This window comes from Lolium rigidum, chromosome 2 (assembly GCF_022539505.1).
Source record: "Lolium rigidum isolate FL_2022 chromosome 2, APGP_CSIRO_Lrig_0.1, whole genome shotgun sequence".
In the NCBI taxonomy this organism is placed as follows: domain Eukaryota; kingdom Viridiplantae; phylum Streptophyta; class Magnoliopsida; order Poales; family Poaceae; genus Lolium; species Lolium rigidum.
In genome coordinates this window covers 37,654,892-37,677,856 of record NC_061509.1, presented here as the reverse complement: position 1 = coordinate 37,677,856, position 22,965 = coordinate 37,654,892, and the positions used below count along the sequence as shown (strand labels likewise).

Here is a 22,965-nt window from a genome sequence, read left to right as displayed (position 1 = left end):
CTTCCACGGAGGCCTCACCGGCTGGTGCACCGACGATCGAAATTACTGCACCGGAGCCTCTGGTGGTCGAAATTACTGCACCGGAGCCTCCTCGCTACCCCGTGGACGATATAAAGGAGATGAAAGCATGTCATCTGTATTATCCTATCGGGAACATGTCCATGAAGGTAGCCATCGGCAGTGCTTTACCACCTGGAGCACTCCACCACAACAACCCCATTCCAGATGGCTATGCTCGTGTCACGGTGGAGGAGATAGTCCAAGGGTTTGAGGACCTGGACATTGACATTGCTACACCTGAAGGGGTGAAAAGACTTGGAGATGTCAAGCGCCAGTTCATTCTATGGCGAAGAAATTTATCAAGTTTCCGGGCGAGGCGCCAACAAGTCCACCCCCCTACGGTGGTGGTGGTGGCGGTGGCGGTGGCGGTGGCGGTGGCGGTGACGGTGGCGGTGGCGGTGGTGGTGGTGGTGCTTCACCTACACCTCCTTCACGTCAGCCGACGCCGCCCCCCAATTCACCTCCGGCGGGTAAGCAGACGCCACCCCCCAGTCCTCGTCCGGCGGGTGATCAGACACCGCCCCCCAATCCACCTCCGGCGAAGAAGCAGAAGCAGTCCTGGGTTATTAACCCGGACCCTTATGTACCTAGAACCACAAAGATACCAGAGCCATCACTGAAGCCTCTCCCCACAAGGCCTTGGGAACGTAGTGCCGAGGAAGTCGACGCACGCGCGGCTGCTGAATATGAGAAATGGAAGGCGGACTGCAAGAAGAAAAGAGAGCCCGAGCCCAAGCAAGTATTTTCTGACAAGGAAAAGAGCTGGGCTAAGTCATTTTTGAACACACCGTCCCAAGCCGCGAAGAATCTGCCTGACGACTATTTACGTGAACTTCGTAGGCAAGCACTCGCGTTCAAGAGGAACCAAGAGTTGGCGGAGAAGAAAGCCTTGGAGGAGGCCGAGAAAAATTTAGAAAGGGGGAAAGAAGTTGCCCAGCTCGGGGAACAAAGTAAACAATCGATCGCCCCGCTCATAGTGCAAGCCGCCGGTCCGGATGCCCCCGATATCATAGCAGCTGCGGTAGCACATGGATTGACTGTAACGAGTGCCAGAGAACAAGCGGCCGACTTAGGTATCACTCTTCGTGCACTGTTAGGCCTTGATAAGGCGCCAATGAAGGACGTAGTATTTACATATGTGAAGAATGGCCCTCTCGTCGAGCCTGCGCAGGAAGAGGATCTACCTCGACAAATGAAAGGTCTGCTAAATTGGTACAAGGGTTACATAAAACATAAAAACGCCAAAGACTATATCTATGCGGAAGTTAGATATGAGCATCACTTCAAACATTACTATGTACAAATTCATCTGAGTGAATTGTTCCAGCTGTTCAATCTGCGCGACCTCGACAAATCTATCATCAGTTGCTACGTTCTGTAAGTGATTTATTAATTTCTACCCCATCTCGTTCATTGCCTGCACTATATATATATATATATATTGTCCTAACTATCTTGTTGTGTACGCTATTATGCAGAATGAAGAAGCGGGAAATGCGAATAAGGAACATCCATGATGTTGGGTTCATTGACCCACAAATCGTTAATTCATATGTGTTAGAACACCACCCCGCCGACGCGGAGGATGACCTGTGGCGGTTTATTAGAAAACAGAAACTCAAAAGTGATATTCTATTTCCTTACCATTTTGGGTGAGTGTTTCTGTCTTGAGCACATTCTCTTTTGTTTACTCCATGCATGGTATGTGGCTAATCGATGAGTTATGCATGACTGTGCATGTATCGTGTCCGCAGGTTCCACTCGGATTCTTATGGTAATTCAAGTTCAGACCTCCTCGGTTCTCGTCCACGACTCTCTGAATATGGATCCGGCGCTTTGGGCCGACATGAGAAAAATGATGCAAAAGTAATTATTTTCATTCATTTGCGCTCTATATCGATCGGCCTATTTCGTTCATCATTTCCTAATATCAAGTAACTAATTAATAACTCTCTTGTTCATTTAATTTTCTTTGCCTCGTAGGGTTTGGAGACGGTTCGTAGATACCAAGGTCGGTGAATTCAAAAAAGAGCTACATTTTAAAATGGCAGTGCGGACGACTGGGGATATTCAGCCACCGGGGACCAATCTATGTGGATACTATGTTTGTGAGAGGATCCGGAGATACTGCAATGAGCGGGACCAGAAGTGTGAGAACAACATCCTGAGGAATAACCTCCGGAAGACGCTTAGTCCAGAGCTCGCTTCCGACCACTTCAAGAGGAACTAGCTGGATGGTTGGCGAGGGAAGTCATCGATCCTAGAGGAGAACACCATTACGATGACGTAGAACTTTATATGCACTAAATTATGGATGGAAACTTGTTCAAAATTGTATATGGTCATCCGATATTGAATATATATTGTATATGGCCATCCGATATTGAATATATATTGTATATTCCTCTTGAATTCTTTTTGGTTCTAATTTCAAATTTGTTTGAAATTGTACATTCATATGCATGTATGTAGTACCGTAGAATATGTGAAACTCCTTCAAAATTAAAACCCAAAAGAAATAAAACAATACAAATTAAAAAGAAACCAGATTTAGGGGGAGGGGGCTAAACCCTAAACCTGCGGAGGCCTTTAGTCGCGGTTGGCCGGAAGAACCGCGACTAAAGGTCCTCCGCCCTGGCGCTCGCCTGCGGCCCACGTGGACGGGCCTTTAGTCGCGGTTCGTAAGGAACCGCGACTAAAGGGGGGGGGCCTTTAGTCGCGCTACTTTGGTCGCGGTTGCGCAACCGCGACTAATGGCAGTTGCCAACCGCGACCAAAGTCCCTTTTTCCACCAGTGATTGGAGATTATACAGAGCGATGTATGTCCACGAGATTAAAAGTATTCACCTATTATAAAGGAAAGTAAAGATTTGTAACTTGTAACAAATCAAAACAGAAAAAAAATCAGTGGAAAGAGAAATAAGAAATTAAAAATGAAGAATGAAAAAGGAAAAGATGAAGAGAACACAAAAAAAGGACTCCTGGGATCGTATCAGGAAACTAATCCGTGCTATAAAAGACACACTTAAAACAAAATCAAATTAAATTACAGGGCCAAAAGTCCAATGCGATTCTAAGAGCATGTCTAACAGGTCCCGTATTTCGCTGCTCCGTATAACGCTCGCATTTCGCCCCGTATCGAAAAATTGCTAACGGAAGAGTCATTCCGTCTAGCAGACCCCGTATTTCGCTCCGTATTTTCAAAAATAAAAACCCCGGGAAGTTCATCTTCATTGATCATACTACGGATCATACATACGGATCAATGATTCTACATCCAGAATGCGCGATCCTACTCGGGGAGGTCGACTAGGTACGAGTCCGCCTCCGCCTCCCGCAACTCCGCCTCCTTCGCGGCGGCGATGGCCGCCGCCACCTCTTCCTCCTCCGCCCTCTTCCTCTTGGCGTCGTCCTTGAGGAACTGTCGTAGCGCCTTCAACAAGTCGGGGGCCTCCTCGTTGTACCAGCACCCGCTCGCCGCAAAGTCAATGAGCTTCGGCGGGACGTACGCGGCGCCGGTGTACCTGCAGGCCGCACGCCGGCTCCCGGCGGTGGATCTCTTGCATTGGCGCCGCCACGCATCCTCCACGTTGTCCGGCGAGCGGGATCGCTTCGATCCGCTCGCCGGCGAGGCGGTACTGCGGCGGCAGGCGTCCATGCCGGATCTGGGGTGGAATGCAGCGCGGGGGAGTGAGGAATTGCTCGTCGGAGCTAAGTACGGAGGCGGCGGCGCACGGCGGAGCTAGGGTTGCGAGTGAGGGGTTAACCCCTCACTCGCACCTGCGCCTAGTATAAGTACGGGGCGACGGGGCCGATTTCCTGGGTTCCGTATTCCGCCGAAATGGGCCGGCCCGAATACGGGACCTGCTAGATGTCCCAAATCGCGTCTGCCCGTATCCCGCCGGAATTTTACGGGGTGGACGGGTTATACGGGGCCTGCTAGACACTAACAGGCTCTAACTGAACCTGCGGACAACTGTGGTTGATTCCCCGCTTAGCTCGCCGCCGCCATGTCCTCCCCTCCCCGACGTCGGCACAAGAGAGCGTGCGTGGAGGAGATCCATGGCGCCGAGGGCAGGACACAGCAGCGGCTGCCGGAACTCGACGCTCCTTCTGTAGGTACTTATGTCCACCAAATCTCCGCATCAATCTTACGGCGTTAGCCCTCGGTGAGCTCGTCCAAACCAGTCTTTAGCTCCTAGCGGCAGACCAAGAGGTCCTCCACCGTCGATTCATTAATCATTAGCACCTGAGCATCTTAACTGCACCGAGGTTGCGATAAATTGCAGGAAATTGGCTGTGAAAAAAAGGTCAATCTTCTACTACGCAAGCAGTAGTAGATTATGCAAGGAACTATAAGATTGCCAGATTGGAAATCTCAATGCAGCTTGAAAATTCAGAGAAATCACTGCAATTACACGCTCCTACTCTAGTGTTCACATGCAGAGTTTTTAAAGTGGCATGATGGAACCATATTAACCAGCCCAAATGCACTGCTGCAGACAAGGGATTGAGGGTTTCGTCGGCTGAAACAAAGGCGCAAACCTGTGAAGATGATGATATTTGCCAAGGTGCCCCGAATGCGAGACAGTACCTTGAGCTTGACAAACTTCCTGAGGTATAGATTGCGAATAACTCCCAAGGTTATTTAACTGCTTGTTGACACATGATGTATTTGGGTGTAACACTAGGATGCCCACTTTTTTATTACTCTTGATCAACAATTAACGTAAACTTCATCCAGTATGCTTTTCCAAATGGAGGTCTTGATGCAACGCACATGTGCCAATTAGCATTATATACATTTTGTTTTTTATCTCAAGTGAAGTCGCTGTTGGTTCTAGCTACAGTAACTATTGAACTTGTCAACCATGCTTCTGCAGGATATGTTACATCATATACATTCCCTCCTCCCACTGCAAGATGCTGCCCGTGCTGCCTGCGTGTCACGCGGATTTCTTCGCTCATGGAGATGCTATTCAAACCTCATACTCAACTGGCAAACACTTCGGTCGACCGACGATAAATTCGAGGGACGTGAAACACGTTACATCAATAAAATTGACAAAATTCTTAATAATTATTCTGAAAATGGGATGAAGGTGAAGAAACTTAGAATTGATCTTCTATGGTGTATAAGTTCGATTGCCTCCTATCTAGACCGGTGGCTTCAGATTGCTATCAAATCTGGGATCAATGAACTAAGTTTGTCGCTTCCTACTTCCATGAAGGAAAAGTACTGCTTCCCATATTCAGTTTTATTTGATGAGACAAATACTAGTCCGATTGAGTCCATTTATCTCTTCGACTGCATTTTTCATCCCATAGAAACACTAGGTTGCTTTAAAAGGTTGAAAAGTTTAGATCTTGTTTATGTTCACATTACTGAGGACGGATTACAGCAGTTGCTCTCAAAATCTTCCGGCTTGGAAAGGTTGCAAATATGCAGTGCGATAATTTGCTTGAAGATACCTTTTACACTGCAGAAGCTAAAGTTACTCGCGGTTACAAGGTGGTACGAGATGCAGGCGATAGAGATTAGTGCTCCAAATCTCTCTACTTTTCACTATATTGGGTCCCCAGTCGAGATTAGTATCAGATATCCTTCCCAACTTAAGGATGTGTACTTGGCATCTTTCGTTCCATCAAGAATTCTCTCTTATGGTCGAGCCAACCTTCCATTTATCGCTCGCCATGTCGAGAGGCTTACCCTGATATCCTGTGGTGAGGTATGTTTTATTTTTTACATTTTAATCGGATTATATTTATATAGGTAATTAGGTATCAGTAGACTAGTATTTAGTTGTTATACTGAAAAGCACCATACATAATTAGTCTTTGAACTTGTTCTTCAGAATGTCAACACTCCAATGCTTCCTGACAAGCTCCTCCACCTCAAGAGCTTAGGGATTAGACTTTACAGATCAAGAGACTCCCTATCTATGATATATTTTCCGTGGTTTCTTTTCTTGATGCTTCTCCAGCCTTGGAATCTTTCATCTTGCATGTAAGTAACTATTCATTTCTTCTAGTGCTATACTACCAGTTGGAAAAACATTCGGGCATATCTTGTAAACGATTGTGGCCTTATTTATCCTTCTAAATCATTTGTTATCAAAGAACAATAATATTAGTGGTGATCATACACTCCGTTTGCAGGTAGAGAGAGATGATATAATAAACGATTGTGTTACTGGGGACGATTTATACGCAAGTGGGGAGTCGGCATACCAGCATGATCGCCTCAAACGGGTGAAAATCATGGGCTTCCATTCAGCGAAGAGCCTGATTAAGCTTGTGATCCACATCCTCGGGAGTGCTCCTTCGCTCGAGTCTCTCACGCTGGACACAACTGGTGGTCGGAAGCCTGGTGATGCTGGCAAATGCACCGCCTCAGGAGAGAGTCACAAATGCTGTTGTATGAGTGAGAGAGATGTCGAATATGCTGATAGAGCTGTGGAGGCTGCGGGCAGGTACATCTTTGGGAGAGTTCCCTCAGCTGTTCAATTTGAGGTGCTGGAGCCCTGCAGGCGATGCTATGCTGGCAACCGGTAGATGGATGCTGGCGGGCTTTGTCTGGTCCAACTGGCTCATCTAGTTATTTGCATGTCCATAAAATAAACCGCCAAGTGCCCATCTAGTCTATCTATAGTTAAATTAAAGGAAGAAATTTGTTGCAGCCTCATCTACTTTCTTGGCAAATATTGATTCTGCAACAACTGCTGAAGCTTATGCTATGAGGGAGGGACTCAAACTTGCTAGTGAGATGGGTTGTAATAATATTGTGATGGAGTCAGATTCTTTGGAAACTGTCTGAGGCCTGTACTGGGGAGAATATATGGTGGAATACATCATCAGCTATATATGCTGACTGCGTCGACTATGCTATAAATGTTGGAAATGTCCACTATCGTTTTTGCCATAGAGAAGCAAATGAAGTTGCTCATGAGTTAGCTAGAGAGTGTTTTTTAAACAAAGTAAACTGACTGGGTTGGTGAACCCCCTAGTTTTGTTCTAGCTAAACTCATTGATGATGTAACGGTGATTTGATTGAAAGGCGGCAAGTTTCTTACACACTCTTTTCCTTACCAGGGTTTCGAAGGGGGCTGGAAGGTTTTTAATGAGGCGGCTTGCTGACCTAATATAGTGATATTATTTCAAAATAAAAGGAAGAAGTTCTTTTGACTTCTCAAGTTTTTGGTCTGGCTCATTTGACCCTCAACTATGAATCATATAGCTGACCCTGCAAAATTTGAAAAAACAATGCACATAACAGTCCAATGTGGTTCTCAACTCAAAGGCAGTTGGCAACTGTTTGCACATGTGAAGGTCCATCGTTGATAAGATAACCAGCTTGATTACATGTTTACGTCGTAAATGGTTATGTGTGGCAACATTTAATTTATGTGTTTTTCTGAAGTTAACGAATCCTTGAAATCATAATCTCCAAACTGCGGTAGAAGCACGCCCTCTCAGGCCTGGATCGACCGCTCCAGCCGGTATGAAAAGCTCTGTCGGATTGTTCGTCTGCTTTTCTAGTGTTTATCCCTTGGTTGCATGGTCTGAATCTGTGGCTTCCATTTTATTCGCTCCATCGTTTTGATGTGGTTATAGAAGCACTACAAGACCTCGGTAAGGGTAACTTTTGCGGGATGATCTCCTCGTCCCCGCCAACTGCGCCATCACCACCACCACACCCCCTCACCCAGGCCGTCCAATTCTCTCGTCTTCTTTGCACTGCTCCCTCGACGACGCTCATGTATTCCTTCGACAGAACAGGACCGGCGGCGGCGGAGTGGGGAACAGCATGCTCATATCCTAGACGTTCGGAATCCTCTGACTATCCGTGCCGACCACGTAGTATTCCCGTTACCGTGGCCTACTGGGTTCCCGTAGAGGCCGCGTTTATGCTTCCTCCAACGCTGCATATATGCACGTCCGCGGCGCTGCTCATCGATCCCACCACGGCAGACGGCACCACCTCCACCCACGACGATGCAGGTCTTCGTGAAGACCGTCACCGGTGTTGGGGCTAGACTAGCTAGCTCTCTCTCAGATTGATCTCGCGCACATACACAAGACGTAGGTAGAAGAAATACGGGAGTTGTTTTCCGGCCGCACGTACAGCCCCTTTTTACTCTTTATTTCTCCACACCAAATCTGGACAGATTACAAGCCTTTTATAGCTGAGCAACGCAGCACCCACGCAAGCTGAAACGTAGCTTCCACACAACTTCATCAACGTGGTACCCAAGCAACTTCCGATCGCTCCGGCGCGCGTACGCCGCGATCCATCTTCTCTCGATCGTGAGTCTACCTCATCCGCGAGACCTTGGCCTACCCTGCGCTTACTACCTGCTCCCTACGACGCCACAAACCGGCTCGAACCAACCTGAACACGAACACGACTAGAACTAGACACACGCACGCCACGCACGCACACATACGCGCGGTTTATTTCCTAACAATCTCCCCCTAAACCGCGACCTACAGGAGACACGGATGGTCCTCCACGTCTGCGAGGAGCGCCTTCTCCTTCCTGGGCTGCCGGCAGTCACGGGAGAAGTGGCCGCGAACGCCACAATTCCAGCACTTGCCGCGCCGCCCCTTCGCTCCCGAGGCCACGCTGCTCCCGTCATCGTCGTCGTCGTGGTCGTGGCCACCGCCGCGCTGACGGCGTCGTGCCTCCCATTGAGCGGCCGTGAGCAGCAGCTGGTCGCCACGACGCTCTCCGCCAACAGCCGCCTTGCGCCGCTCCGTCCGCTCCTGGAACGCCTTGAGACGCCCGAGCACGTCGTCGAAGCAGATGGTCTCGACGTCGCAGAACTGCTCGATGCCGGCCACCGCCGCGAACAGCGAGTCCGGAACGGTGTCGAGCAGCTTCTTCACCATCTGGGCGTCGCTCAGCGTCCCGCCGAGGCTTGCAAACTTGGCGGCCATGCAGCCGATCTTGCCAGCGTAGATGTCCAGCTCCTCGCCGTCCGCCATGATCAGCCGATCGAACTCGCCGCGGAGCGTCGACAGCCGAGCTGCCTTGACGCGATCCGCGCCGACGAACCGCGCCTTGAGGCACTCCCAGATCGCCGCCGCCATCTTCTTCGACGACACCTGCAGGAGAATGTCCTCCGAGAGCGCGCCGAGCAGGTATGCCCTCGCCCTCTTGTTCTTCTCCGGATCGACCGCCACCGTCGAGTCTTCCGGAACCACCGCCTCCCAGACGCCCTGCACGTCGAGGTTGGCCTCGACCTTGATCGCCCAGACGGTGTAGTTGTCGCGGGTGAGTATCGGACAGAAGAGCGGCATCGCGCTCCCCCCGGCGCCACCACCGTGCGGAACCAACGCCATCGCCGTGGCTCTGATACCAAATGTTGGGGCTAGACTAGCTAGCTCTCTCTCAGATTGATCTCGCGCACATACACAAGACGTAGGTAGAAGAAATACGGGAGTTGTTTTCCGGCCGCACGTACAGCCCCTTTTACTCTTTATTTCTCCACACCAAATCTGGACAGATTACAAGCCTTTTTATAGCTGAGCAACGCAGCACCCACGCAAGCTGAAACGTAGCTTCCACGCAACTTCATCAACGTGGTACCCAAGCAACTTCCGATCGCTCCGGCGCGCGTACGCCGCGATCCATCTTCTCTCGATCGTGAGTCTACCTCATCCGCGAGACCTTGGCCTACCCTGCGCTTACTACCTGCTCCCTACGACGCCACAAACCGGCTCGAACCAACCTGAACACGAACACGACTAGAACTAGACACACGCACGCCACGCACGCACACATACGCGCGGTTTATTTCCTAACAACCGGGAGACTCTCACGCTGGAGGTCGAGAGCAGCGACACGGTCGGCAGCATCAAGGCCCAGATCCAGCACAAGCAAGGAAGCCTCGCCACCTCCGACGATATCGACGACGAGCTACCGTCGCTCGTCTTCGCCGGGAAGCAGCTAGAGGCGGAGGACGGCCGAACGCTCGCCGACTACGGCATCTGCAAGGAGTCGACGCTGCACCTCGCGCTCGGCCTCCGCGGCGGCCGCGGCTACAGCTACCCTGGCCGGGGCTGGTGCCGCTACTACGAGCCCACCCTCCGGGATCTTGCGCAAAGCTACAACGAGAACAAGATGGTCTGCGCCGAAAGTACGTACCCCGCGCGCGCCCCTATAGCATACATGCTCGATTTCGCTCTCTCACATACTCTAGTACCTGACTTGTCCTCTTACATACTCTAGTACCTGACTTGTCGAACTCCGCCATTGATTGATTCGTACTTAGGTGCTATGCACGCCTTCCTCCGAGGTCCACCAACTGCCGCAAGAGGAAGTGCCGCAGCAGCAACGTAAGTTTCTCTCTTCAAATTGCAAGTTTTCATTGCTCCATTCTGCTGTGATCTGATCAAATTTCTGTCTTTTTTCAGCTAAGGAAGAAGAAAACGTTCCGATGATGGTGAAGCGGTGTCACAAATGGCCACCAAATTAATTTCTCTAGTCGTCTAGTTCCTCTCAGCTTGGCCGTTGAATATGCATGCCCCACAGTTGTTTGTCTGCGCTAGTGCCAGTTACTTAGCACAAGATCATTTTCTCCTTCCTTCACCTAGGAGGTCCAAAAACATTTTCGTTTTAAAGTACTTAATTTTCAGTCAGTTCTCACCATAATTTGACACCTCTGGCGCTTTTAAAAAATGGGTTTTCTGCTCTCGTGCCCCTGGTTCGTTAGTTGTACTAGTTTTCCCCAGCCGCTTAATTTTTTCTCAGTTTTCTCCTCCCTCTAGTTTGAAACCCCTCGTAGACGCTCGGACGGGAGGGTTGCCCGTCTGGTCAGAGACCTTGACCGTTATCGGTGACGGCTAGGGAGCCGCGGTGGTTTTGAATTTACCGTTGCTTTCGAATTGTGTTGACTGTTGACTGGAGGAGCTGACCCAAAGCTTTCCCCTCCGCCCGAGACTGGAGGAGCTCACACACCGCCCCTCCGCCGCCACGCCGTCTTGCCCACCTACCTTATGGCGTCATCCGCCACCGAGCCGCCCCCACCCCCACCACCACCCCCGGGAGGCGAAGAGGGCTTCGCCTCCACCAGATCTGGATCTACCCCTGTCCCCTTTGTATGTTCGTCTGGTGTGCCGCCTCTTCCCGTCAGCCACGGAGAAGATTGGAAATCGGAGGGATCTAACGCATGGATTCCATCTAGGTAAGAATCGTCTGCCTATTTGAATTAACAGTAGGCAGTTTTTGAGCGCCAATTGTTGTTGCTCAACTAACTGTGTTGCTTTTCGAATAGGATTGATTCAGCGCTGGCTTTTCGGCTGGTGGTTAGGCTGGATTCTAGCTTTACGCGTGATTCTAAACACTATAAGAATGGGTTTTACTTCCCATGCGGTGGTTGCAACCACCATATCGTTGAGGGATTTCAAAGCTAACATCTACGATAAGTACACCTGGAGCTCTCGCGATGCAGTTCATTTCGAATATTTCAACAGCACGGAGCGAAGATTTGTTCCACTAATTTCCGACGACAATCTGGGAATTCTTTTTTGCTTTGAATGCTTCTTGCTGGTTCGGTAAAATTCGTATCCATGTGGACAGGGGGCAGGTATCATCTGGTGCTGGGGCATCATCAGGTGGTCGGGCGTCATGTCTCTCTACTGTTGCTGCCTCTGCTAATAGTGTGCGCCGCGGCGCTCCTTGTAGGTCCACAGCTAGTGGTAGCCAGATCGTTTTTGCGGTCGATGTGGAGGACGATGCAGAGATTGGGGATCAGTCTCCTCAAGATGATGAGGATGAGTTGATGTTTCCTGAATTGGTAGATCGATGCAGTGAGCAGGCAATGGAGGATCAATATATGGAAGATATTGCTTTTGGTGCCATATTTGATGACACTGATGATGAAGAGAAGAATGAGAACAATGACAGCCTTGTTTTAGCCGATTACGAAGGTGATGACTTACCAACAATTGGCACCGTATTTCAAACGATGATGGACTGCCGTAATGCAATTACTACGTATTACCTTCTCTCTAAGAATAATTATGAGGTTATTAAAAGTGAGCCAGGTAGGTTCACAGTTAAATGCCCATACAAGAGGTGTAGGTGGAGGCTGGATGCATCCACAGTGCCGCAGCAGCGACGTAAGTTCTCTCTTCAAATTGCAAGTTTTTATGGCTCCATTCTGCTGTGATCTGATGAAATTTCTGTTTCTTCAGCTAAGGAAGAAGAAAACGTTCCGATGATGGTGAAGCGGTGTCACAAATGGCCACCAAATTAATTTCTCTAGTCGTCTAGTTCATGTCAGCTTGGCCGTTGAATATGCATGTCCCACAGTTGTTTGTCTGCTAGAACCAGAGCTAGTGCCAGTTACTTAGCACAAAATCATTTTCTCCTTCCTTCACCTAGGAGGCCCCCAAAAAATTTCGTTTTCAAGTACTTAATTTTCAGTCAGTTCTCACCATAATTTGACACCTCTAGCGCTTTAAAAAAACAAGGCAAAAGATTTGCCCTTTTATTGATAGAGAAGAAGTTTTAGAAACATTTGCCTAGGGAAAGTCCAAGAACTTTTAAGATAAAGTCTATTCTCCCAGAATTAAATTTCTAAAACATTTAGCTCCGGCAAGGCTCCAAGCCTTGGCATTGTCTTTGATTCTAGATACGACGGGGTGGTTGAGGTTGAGGAAGTGTGACAGAAGACTCACGCGTTCATCGCTTTCCAAATTTCCAATTTAGTTGTCCCTCTTTGGAGAGCAAGTTTGGCCGAGCAAGTGTTGATGTCGGGTTCGATGGCCCAAAGCTCCAAGGTCAAATCATGGATGCCACACGAAGCAAGGATCTCCTTCCAAAATACGCATAGTGAACTTAGCCTTGTAGAGAAGATGTGATGGTGGTTCTTGAATTTAATTAGTTGCAAAGGGGGCAATTTCCACAATTTGAACACCCTCTCCTTTGTAATCTATATCCGTCATTTAAATTCTATTTAGCATTACCAACCAAGCAAAAAAAACATTTTTGTGGAGCCCAAACTTTCCAAACAGAAGCCTTGAGAGATGTTGAAATTAGCCCTTAGTATTGCATTTTCCGAACCACCATGACCATTTTTGAAACCCATGAACATTTTTTCAATTCAGGAAAATATTATTTTATTACTCTAACATTATTTTGGACCTCTTGAACACTATTTTGAACCATAACTGGTGAGAAATTTTTTTGAACCACCATGAACAATACCCATGAATATTTTTTTTGAACCACCGTGGCCATTTTTTAAGCCCGTGAACATTTTTTGAATTTGTGAACATATTATTTTATCATGTTAACATTATTTTGGACTTCATGAACACTATTTTGAACCACTAGTGGTGAGCACTTTTCCAAACCACCATAGGCATTTTTGAAACCCTTCAACATTTTTTGAATTCGTGAACATTTTTTTATCATGTTAACATTTCTTTTGAATATAGCAAACATTATTTGAACCTTGTTAATGTCGCAAAGAGGTTTGTGTCAACTGTCGATGTCAGTTGCGACAAATCAAGCTGCATCGTGTGGTGAAAAGATGGGGGGGGGGGGGTTGTAAATAAAAGAGAAGAAAGAGAAGAACTTTTTTTTTTTTGAGAAAGAAAAGAGCTGCCCATGGTCGCGAAAACGAAAAAGCAAAGGAAATCAGGATGATGGGCTTGGGCCGTCAAATCCAATGCAACTCAAGGCAACACAGTTGCCGCTCTTCTCTCCTCTCCACAAAGCTTCCTCAAAAAACAAAAACAGAAGTTTCTCTCTTTCTCACTATCCCTAAATCCACACATTTCAACAACAAAAAATCCCTAAATCCACCGCCGCCACCTGATTCCGGTTGCCTCCACCAGCAATTGATGCCGGCGCAGCTCCTAGTATCACCCCTGCTGTGCCACCTACTCTCTCTCGCACTAATGATGGAGGTCAGTCCGGCAGCGGGAAAGCTGGATATCCTGGCGGCGGTTCGGTCGAACAGGAGCTGCGGCGGTGGCAGACGGCTCGAGAGCCACGGGTGGCGGTGTTTCTCACCAAGGCGGCGCAAACTCTCCCAAGGATACGGCGTGGGATGGAGAAGTACATGAGGCAGCTCGGCAACTTCCCGGCGACGAAGATCAGAATGGCGTGTCAATGGTGTCAGCTGAAGATAGGAGGAGGAGGTCTGTGGGTACTAGAATTTCCTTTGCAATTCATTATAGTAGTATCTATGCTAATTATAACGCCTGATTAGAGAACAGATAAGTGAGAACAAGTCCGGCCGAACGTCTTCAGTTTTAAAAGGAAACGCTGTCAGACTGTCAGTAGGAAAACCACATGCCATTAGTTCAGTGGACGCAACAACCATTATCATGTATAATTGCAGCTAGTCTGGCTGGAGAACATGGAATCTCTACCATCAAGCGTTGACGCCGCTGGCTAGGCATCCTGCGGCTGTACTTCGTCTTCCTCAAAGCTCAGGCAGGCCGTGGTGATCATCCAGATCCCATCGACCTCCGCTCACCAGCCGGCGGGTTCGACAAGAAGGGATAGTTCATTTACTTCCCCTGCCGTGGTATGTCTCTACATATAGCCTTTTCTCTCTATTGATCTCTTGAGATGGATGGCGTCGATCTATCAACACTCTGATGCATATACATTGCTTTGATTTAATTTTGGTCTACCTCAGTCGTTTCATCTTTCATCCTTCCTTTTTGAAGTTCCTGGTATCTAGTTGTGCCTGTTATATACCAGACTAATACAACTAGTCAGCCTTGTGCTTGGAGGATGGTCCAGATTGAGTCATCCAATTAACCATATATAGGAGATCTGTTAGTGTCTGCTTAATGATTTACTCTAAAATCACTACCTGGTTATCCATAAAACAGGGTCAACGAAGGATTATCAATTTAGTCTCTCTCTACGACATATCTATAATTAATCTCGTATTGTGGGTTCTCATTGGTCAAATAAATATCTTGATATCGTATCTAAAATCAAATGAACTATTCACGAGGTTCTTCTTGTACCATCAACGTATTCTTAATTAGCTAGGATTCAAACATGTATGCCCAATGATGGATCAATAATCGGTTATAATTTTTGTTGATTTTGGGAAAGTGTAGAAATAGAAGTTTAAAAAAATGCAGCCACGTGATACAAATCATATATGTCAAGGTTGAACTACCAATAAGATATACAAGATAAGCACCCTAGTTAATGCAAAGTGCAATATGAACAAGGAAAGAGAGAACCAAAGGGGACAAAAAGGAGACCATATGTATACAAAAGTTGAAGTCCTTGATGGGGCTCTAATCTGCGTTGAAGAGGCCGTGACAAAACACACCCCATAAGATCCCTCAGATCTAGCTTTCTACGCCTTGAGCAAACCCAACAAAGTACATGCTCAATCAACTAAGTGAGGATCTTGAGGCGTCCTCCAACCGGGTACCCCTATTCAGCGCTTGGTGCGTCTGTTACATACGCAACACCTGAAGGGTGATTCCGGGGAGGCACGATTCGCTCGCTCCATTGGACGCTCAATAGGACCTTTTTTGTTCCTTTTTTATCTTGATTCTAATTTTTTTGGTGAAATAAAAAAGTTCAGATTTGAAATATATTCAATTTTTTTAAAACGTTCAGATTTGAAAAATCTTCTGATGTGAAACATGTTCAGACTTTTTTCTAAGAGGTTCACATTTTGTAAAATGTTCAGATTTAAAAAATTACAAATTTGAAAAATGTTCAAGTTTGAAAATGTTCGTATTTTTAAAAACAAAAAAACCAAATGAAAAAATAAAAAATAAAAACAAACAGAAAAATAGAAAGGAAAAAAGCATAACTGAACCAGAAAAAACTGAGAACCTTCCAAATACTGGAAAAAAAAACCAGTGACTAGGGAGCCGTCTGGACCGGCCCGCTTAAAAGCTGGCCCGCTTAAAAGAATATGCGCTGCAGGGGGTGCGTGTCACCCCATAGCGGACGCTACGAGCGCCAAAAAGGGATCACCCCTCCAACAATCACAACTTTCAGGGAAAATCACAAGTTGAAAGCTTGCGCTGACTCCTACCTCCTATGAGCCCTCCAAGAGTAACAAGATCGAATATGACTCAGAGAAACTTGCTAAAATGCTGGGGAAAGCTTGGATCTCAACAATGGCTAGCTCCCCTTTTGAATGACAACAGTCCCCTTACTTAGGGATGGGTCAAATCGAAGCTAGGAGTGGGAAAAAGCTTACGGAACTTTAGGTGTATATTTACGAAGAGTAACCCTCAACTAAGGGAAGTGAGGGGGTATTTATTGCTTGATGGAGGAAATGAGGATTATGAATAGGTCGGTAGACTTTTCACAAAGAAAAAAGTAGGTACAACAACCAAGCATACAATGTCATCAGCTATGCAAATCAGAAAGTATGTGATGGAAAGGTTAATCGATGGATCGAAATATATTTGTGGCAAGTCAACATGCAAAGGGCCCAGTCCGGTACAAACCTGTTACTGGACCTCTGAACCTAGGAGGGAAATGTGAGGATCAGGTTCGGACCGCACCTACTTTCTTAGGTTAATGGTAATCCAATAGGTTCAAGGTTCGGTCCTCTCTTTTCTACTTTTAGCTGGACTGACAAGGGAAGATTGTAGCGGTACACATTATAGGAAAGTCTATTCATACGGACCGTCCGGGTACAAGGAACCGGATGGTCCAGATGTACTTTTGAAAGTTGGATCAACATTGTGTTCACAAGGCAAAGGCTTAGGTAGATCTGCACCTAGACACTCCGGATCGAAACCCGGATAGTCCCGCCCTAACTGAGGGCACCTGGATTGTGCCCCCAATTCTTGCCTATACTGTCCGACATGCAACATAGAACACCGGGAGAGCTAGACGAACAAACTGTATGGCACTCTCTGACGGAAGGCACCGAGATGGATGCCCGAATGGTCCATCGCTAGGATACACATCCAGACCGTCTAGTTGGAGACCCGAATAGTTTGTGTTCCCCTTAGCCTGGAGCTCTACCTAGTAATATTGGCTATGGGACCTGACTTTGACATGGCTTTTTGGTGACAAGAGGAAGGGTATGCATATCCGACACTTTTCTTTCCCTATCGGCATCTCCTTTTAATAGTGCAACTTCTCTATTCCTCAAAGTGATACATAACATCACAAATGACATACCTAATTGTTATCATTAATTACCTAAATCAACATACGGGTCTTGATGCACTTTCACACACTTTGCAAAATAGTTTTTTATTATGATTATACATGAGCACTATATGTCAAATGTACACTTGTCATAGATCAAGTTAACTACAACCATGGACTGGACACCTTCTCCTCATACTTTAGCCACCTTCACCCCCTTTGTTTTTGTCGGGAGATGCGCTAGCCAGATGCGTATGCTGGTTGGCAGTGGCTGGGATTTCGTTGATCCTTCATGGTAGTTGTCTGCATGCTTCTTCTCGTCCTGGAATCATAATTGCATGATATCCTTTTGTTTCAGTTTATATGTAACTTGCAGCTTCACTTTGCGCTTTCTTTTTCATTGTAGCAATTTTGTTTGTGTGTAGTTTCTTGATATAGGGCTAAGAAAGTAATAGGTCGTTAATTTTCTAGAAAACATACCTGAGTACCTAGCTATATAGGGAGTTGATATGTTAATATCTGATCTCCATTCTTTTTTATGTATTCACGCCTACTTGTATAGTCGGGTATATTATGGGCGTATACATAATGGTAATTTTTTTCTCCTGTTCTCAAGGCTTGTTATTGATTGCAAATGGATAGTGAAACTAGTACTAGACCCGGTGTCGACTTGCTGGAGCGCATGCTGATTGACGAAACTGCAGAGCCAACATCTGTGTCATTATCACTTTTAGAAAGCATAACAAACTGTTTCTGTGATGATCAGCGGATTGGCAGTGGTGGGTTTGCGGTGGTTTATAAGGTACGCATGACCTTTGCTAAGCTTTCTGAATCCTAGCTAATAGCAAGTGATGTAGAAGATAAAAGACATGTGAACATCACATTAACACCACCACACGTCCATACCCACAAGTTAACACTGACAAATACACATTGTGACTGCAGGGGATAGTGGGAAAAGGGATGATCGCTGTGAAGAAGTTGACCAAATATGATTTGCCTGAGAAAAAGTTTCTTAGAGAGGTTAAGTGCTTGATGAAGGCCAAGCACAAAAATGTAGTGCGGTTTTTAGGATATTGTTATGAAATGAAAGGGGAAATTGCAGATTTTAAGGGGGAGACAGTCATATCGGACATACGAAACTGGTTACTATGTTTCGAGTATGTACCCAATGGAAGTCTGGACAATTATATCACTGGTATGCTTAGACAAATTTAATAAGGAAAATAAATATGTTTTCAAGATGTTTTCAAATACGTAGAACAATACTACTATTTTAAATGAGAAGTTTCAAGATGTTTTCAAACTATTTCTAACTACTCTCTTCTTCCCAATGCATATGGTGCCCTTGTTTTGTGTGTTTAAAGTTTGACCACTGATTTGACTAATACTATATGTGTTACTTGTTATAAAATTTATACCATCAGAAACTTTATTCGAATACGAATTCTATTGTATAACTTGTATGTCATGTCATATAATCCATGATTCGCTGGTCAAATCGATGGTCAAACTTTAAACTCAAAAAAGATGTGTGCCACCTAAATATGGCCGGCAACGACCTGCTTAAAGGTGGTGACTTATTACTCATATCTCTTATAGTAGAGTAACATAGGTGCAGGTAACCTACAACCACATGTATCCCTAACTAGGCATATGTGTGACATATGATGTCATTGAATGAGAAAAGAGAGCCTTGTGGTAACATAGCATCCCAAGGAAAAATGACTTTACAAACCAATATTGAGATCTTCTAGGACACCAACTTTGTAATACCGTGTACTATGGAGATAGTATCATATACTAGTATAATGCTTATGATATTTGTCTATGTTACTCCTTACTACGAGTAGCCTTGCAGGAGACAATTGCGAGTGACTTTATTTACTTCATGTCAATAGCTTGCATAGTTCAGAATTGTATTTATATGTACGGTATCTTTATTAATGCCCTTGTTAGTGAAAGACGGGAAACTATTTTGTGGGACCATTATCTGGTTGTATTCGCTTCATTTTCACTCTTTACAACATATTTCACTTAGCAAAAAAGAAATATTAGCTTTTGATTTACGAAAATGAACAATATTGGCCGGCCACATGTGGGCAAGCAATAGCTGTGACCATAACTAACCAGGTTGGGCTTGCTCGAGTATTCCTGGTCAATCTACCCAAAGTAGGAAATAATTTCCCTTTCTTCCTTGGTGTAAATTCATGAGTAAAGTAGCGTATTAAGGGAAGTTTTCTTTTCAATGGCGAAAAGAGAAGCAACCTGTGCGATAGCAGGTTAAGTTGCACACGGACAAAAAATTTCATATACCTATTTCAACATCAAACCATTCACTAGTATTTATTTGCTTTCTTGCCTTTTGAAGATAGGATGCAGAATCTTTGGAAAAATTCATTGAAGATGCTTTGCATTATTATGTATTTGTGGATTTAGAATTATACATTATATATCTAATAATGAATGAAACTACGAAGCCCATGTCCTTTGCAGATGCATCCTGTGGACTTGAATGGAAGAAGCGATATGAGATAATTAAAGGAATATGTGAGGGCTTACTTCATCTCCACGACAAACGCATTCTTCATTTAGATCTAAAGCCTGGTAATATATTGGTAGATGAACACATGGTACCTAAAATTGCTGATTTCGGTCTATCAGTGTGCCTCCGCGAAGATCAAAACTGGGCTTCTACTTTAAACCTATATGGATCTTTGTAAGTCTGTCTCTTGAAATATTTTTTACATGAAGTTATAACCATGTGGACATCCATTGATTGTACTTTATGAATTCTCTCGCAGAGGATATTTACCACCAGAATTTTTCCGAGGACAACCAGGATTTGCGTCAGACATATACAGTCTTGGCGTTATCATTGTCGAGATGGTCACGGGACAGAAAGGCTATCCAGAAGATGAGAATGTAAGAACAAGTTAAGCGTTTCCTCCATGTTAAAGGATATATTTTGTAATAACTATTATATATCTTACAATCAAATTTAACATGGAGGAATCCTCTCTCAGACAACCAAATTAAATAGTCTTAAACATCATCTAGTAGCACGCCACCTTAATCTGGCACCACATTGATTGCTTAATTATCATGATTTACACTTGCATCTAAGCTCATTTACTACCTAAGATATAGCAATAAAATCGAATTAAACTGCTACAGAAATGGTTATCTCAGTCCGCTTGTAAGTGCTCCTGCAGACATCTGAGCGGACTAACAGGGGAGTCTGATATGGGATCTCAACCCAAGACGGCTTCTCAGCCGTAAGCTTAGGGATGAATTAATGATTTTTTTGTTTGGTATTTCCAGCATGTTTCGTTTCTCTATATGTACATTAGCTATAAATCACTTATAGTCAGAGTTTAGTACCTAGATCTTAATTTCTGATTGCAACTTTGTAGGTAGTTGAGAATTGGAGGAATCGGTTGGAGGGATCAGATCAAAGGGACACACAGTTGGAACAAGTAATAGTATGCACTAAGATAGGAATGGAGTGCATGGACTCGGACCCAAAGAAGAGACCGGCTGCAAGTCATATAGTCGATACACTAGACAAAACGTCAAGAACCGTTGAAACTGGAATCAGTAATTCATCATTTGAACAGCAAGTTAGTTTCCAAAATGATCAACACTGTCAAGGGGAAAGTGCAAAGCTTTCACCTGAATACCTTGGAAAGGACATTAAAGAAAGCGCTGAAACAGAAGAACTTGGGGAATATGTTGGGACACTTAGGGAAGATCATTGGCAACAAGGTAAAGAAGATGCTCTTGGTGATCAATGGTCATTATGGAAAGCCCAATATGCAAAGCAAAATGGCATCCCTCAAGGTGCAAACATTTCTAGCTCTAACTCTGGTTTGTTATACAAGCTGAACAATTTGGGCATCTTCAACACAAAAGCACACAAGAATTACATAAAAAATGGAGGGCCTATGTTGGAGAACGTGTCACGTTTGAAACTTTTCAAAAAGGAGGAGCTCAAGCCAATTTTGAAGTGTTCGAATTTAATTGGAAAAGGTGACTTTGGAGAAGTTTACAAGGGTTTGGTTTATAATGTACCAATTGTAGTAAGGAAGCCATATAGTCGTGGGGTGCTTGCGATTCGTATTTTTACAAATGAAGTCGTCATCCAATCTCTGGCCCATCACAAAAACATTGTTAGGCTCATAGGTTGTTGCCTTGAAGTTGACGACCCGATGCTAGTCTATGAGTTTTACTCCAAAGATAGCCTCCATGACATTCTTCACGGCCACAACGCGGTGCCTCTCAACTTGAGCACGCGTTTAAGTATTGCTGCAGTATCAGCAGCTGCTCTAGCTTATATGCATACAGAGGGCCATACAATAATGTTACACGGTGATTTGAAACCAGAATATATACTCTTAGATGGCAACTTTGAGCCAAAGATCTCAAACTGTGGCATATCGAGGATGTTTCTAAAAGAAGAGCTAACAGGTACAAGAAGTATTTCAGCAGCTTTCAATGTCAGTGGCTGTATGGATCCGATATACCTAGAAACACGCCTGCAGACCAAACAAAGTGATGTCTACAGTTTTGGAGTTGTCATCTTAGAGCTTCTTACTAGAAAGGAGTCCAAAGCTTTTAATATTCATAGTATAACAAGGAAGTTCCTTGAGAATCACAAGCAGGGGAGGAAAGCAACTGAGCTGTTTGATAAGGAAATTGCAGTAACTAGAGATTTGGAGCTTCTTGACGATCTGGCAAAAATTGTTATGGAGTGTATGAACCCTGATGTGGAGCAAAGACCGACAATGGTAGATGTTGCAAAGCGCCTCTCCATACTGAGTAAATCCCGTGAGTTGGCGCTTCTGCAAGCTAGTTGAGTATGAAAACATGCATGTTGTGTCGAGTAGGCGCGCTGGTCGGAAAACTGTATATCCATATGTGGTTTTTAATTTATGTATTTTGCAGCTGTGAGCAAGTCTTTGCTATCCTCTCCAACTCTGAGTAACCCTTGCTAAAAAAAAAGGCGCTAGCTGTTTGGGGATTGATGGCTCCGTTTCGTTATGATGTTAGAGTAGCACTGGGAAACTGTTCATCGGGATTAGTTAATGCTGATGACACCACACCGTTTTTATGGACTAGTTTGCTGTCAGTACACAACAGCTTGAGGCGGCAATGTTGGAGAGAGTGGAAGCTGCCAGTTTGTTCAGATACGTAACTGTAACTGAAACTATTTCTTCAGTTCCACCGTAGTTTCTACTCTCTTTATTCCGCAGGACACTGTCGCGGTTGTCTCCGATGTGGACGTGATCTGCACAATGTTGGCGAGTGGCAACGCGATGCTAGCAAGTAGCAGTGTAACATGGGATCGACGACTTGTTGACATTCATTGAACCGTTTCAAAGCGTTTCAACCGGGGTGCTACAAGTTTAGTGTTCAGCCTTTCGCCTGCCAGGTGCCAGCGGTGCTAGTCACAACTCGATTGACGGGATTGTTCTCTGAGGCGCATGCGTGGTTCCCTGAGGCGGATATGATCCATCCATCCAGCACCACATACTAGAGAACTTCTCCGAACTTTGCTGCTGTGGTACATTCAGGAACCGTTGACAGGCAGGCAGACAGAGGGACATTCTGTTAACGGTGACATGTGAATGAACGAGAGTTCGCACATGTTTCTTTCCTTCCCTTTTGTATTTTTGCGAGTACCGGAAGCAAAGCAACCTCTGCAACTTACAGCTTGAATCAATCTGTAATCCAGAAATCAGTCCATTCAGATTAGCTAGTCTCGTTTGTTAGGGCAATATGGT

At 45.4% G+C, this 22,965-nt stretch overlaps 1 protein-coding gene across 1 annotated transcript; it reads left to right on the top strand.

Moving 5' to 3' along the window:
* Positions 1-17,813: 17,813 nt before the first annotated feature.
* Positions 17,814-22,038, top strand: LOC124686255 (CBL-interacting serine/threonine-protein kinase 20-like). The gene is made up of 5 exons (XM_047220236.1): positions 17,814-17,981; positions 18,125-18,264; positions 19,668-19,898; positions 19,984-20,104; positions 20,596-22,038. Exons 1-5 carry the CDS (start codon positions 17,814-17,816, stop codon positions 22,036-22,038), a joined length of 2,103 nt encoding a protein of 700 aa, XP_047076192.1.
* Positions 22,039-22,965: the final 927 nt, after the last annotated feature.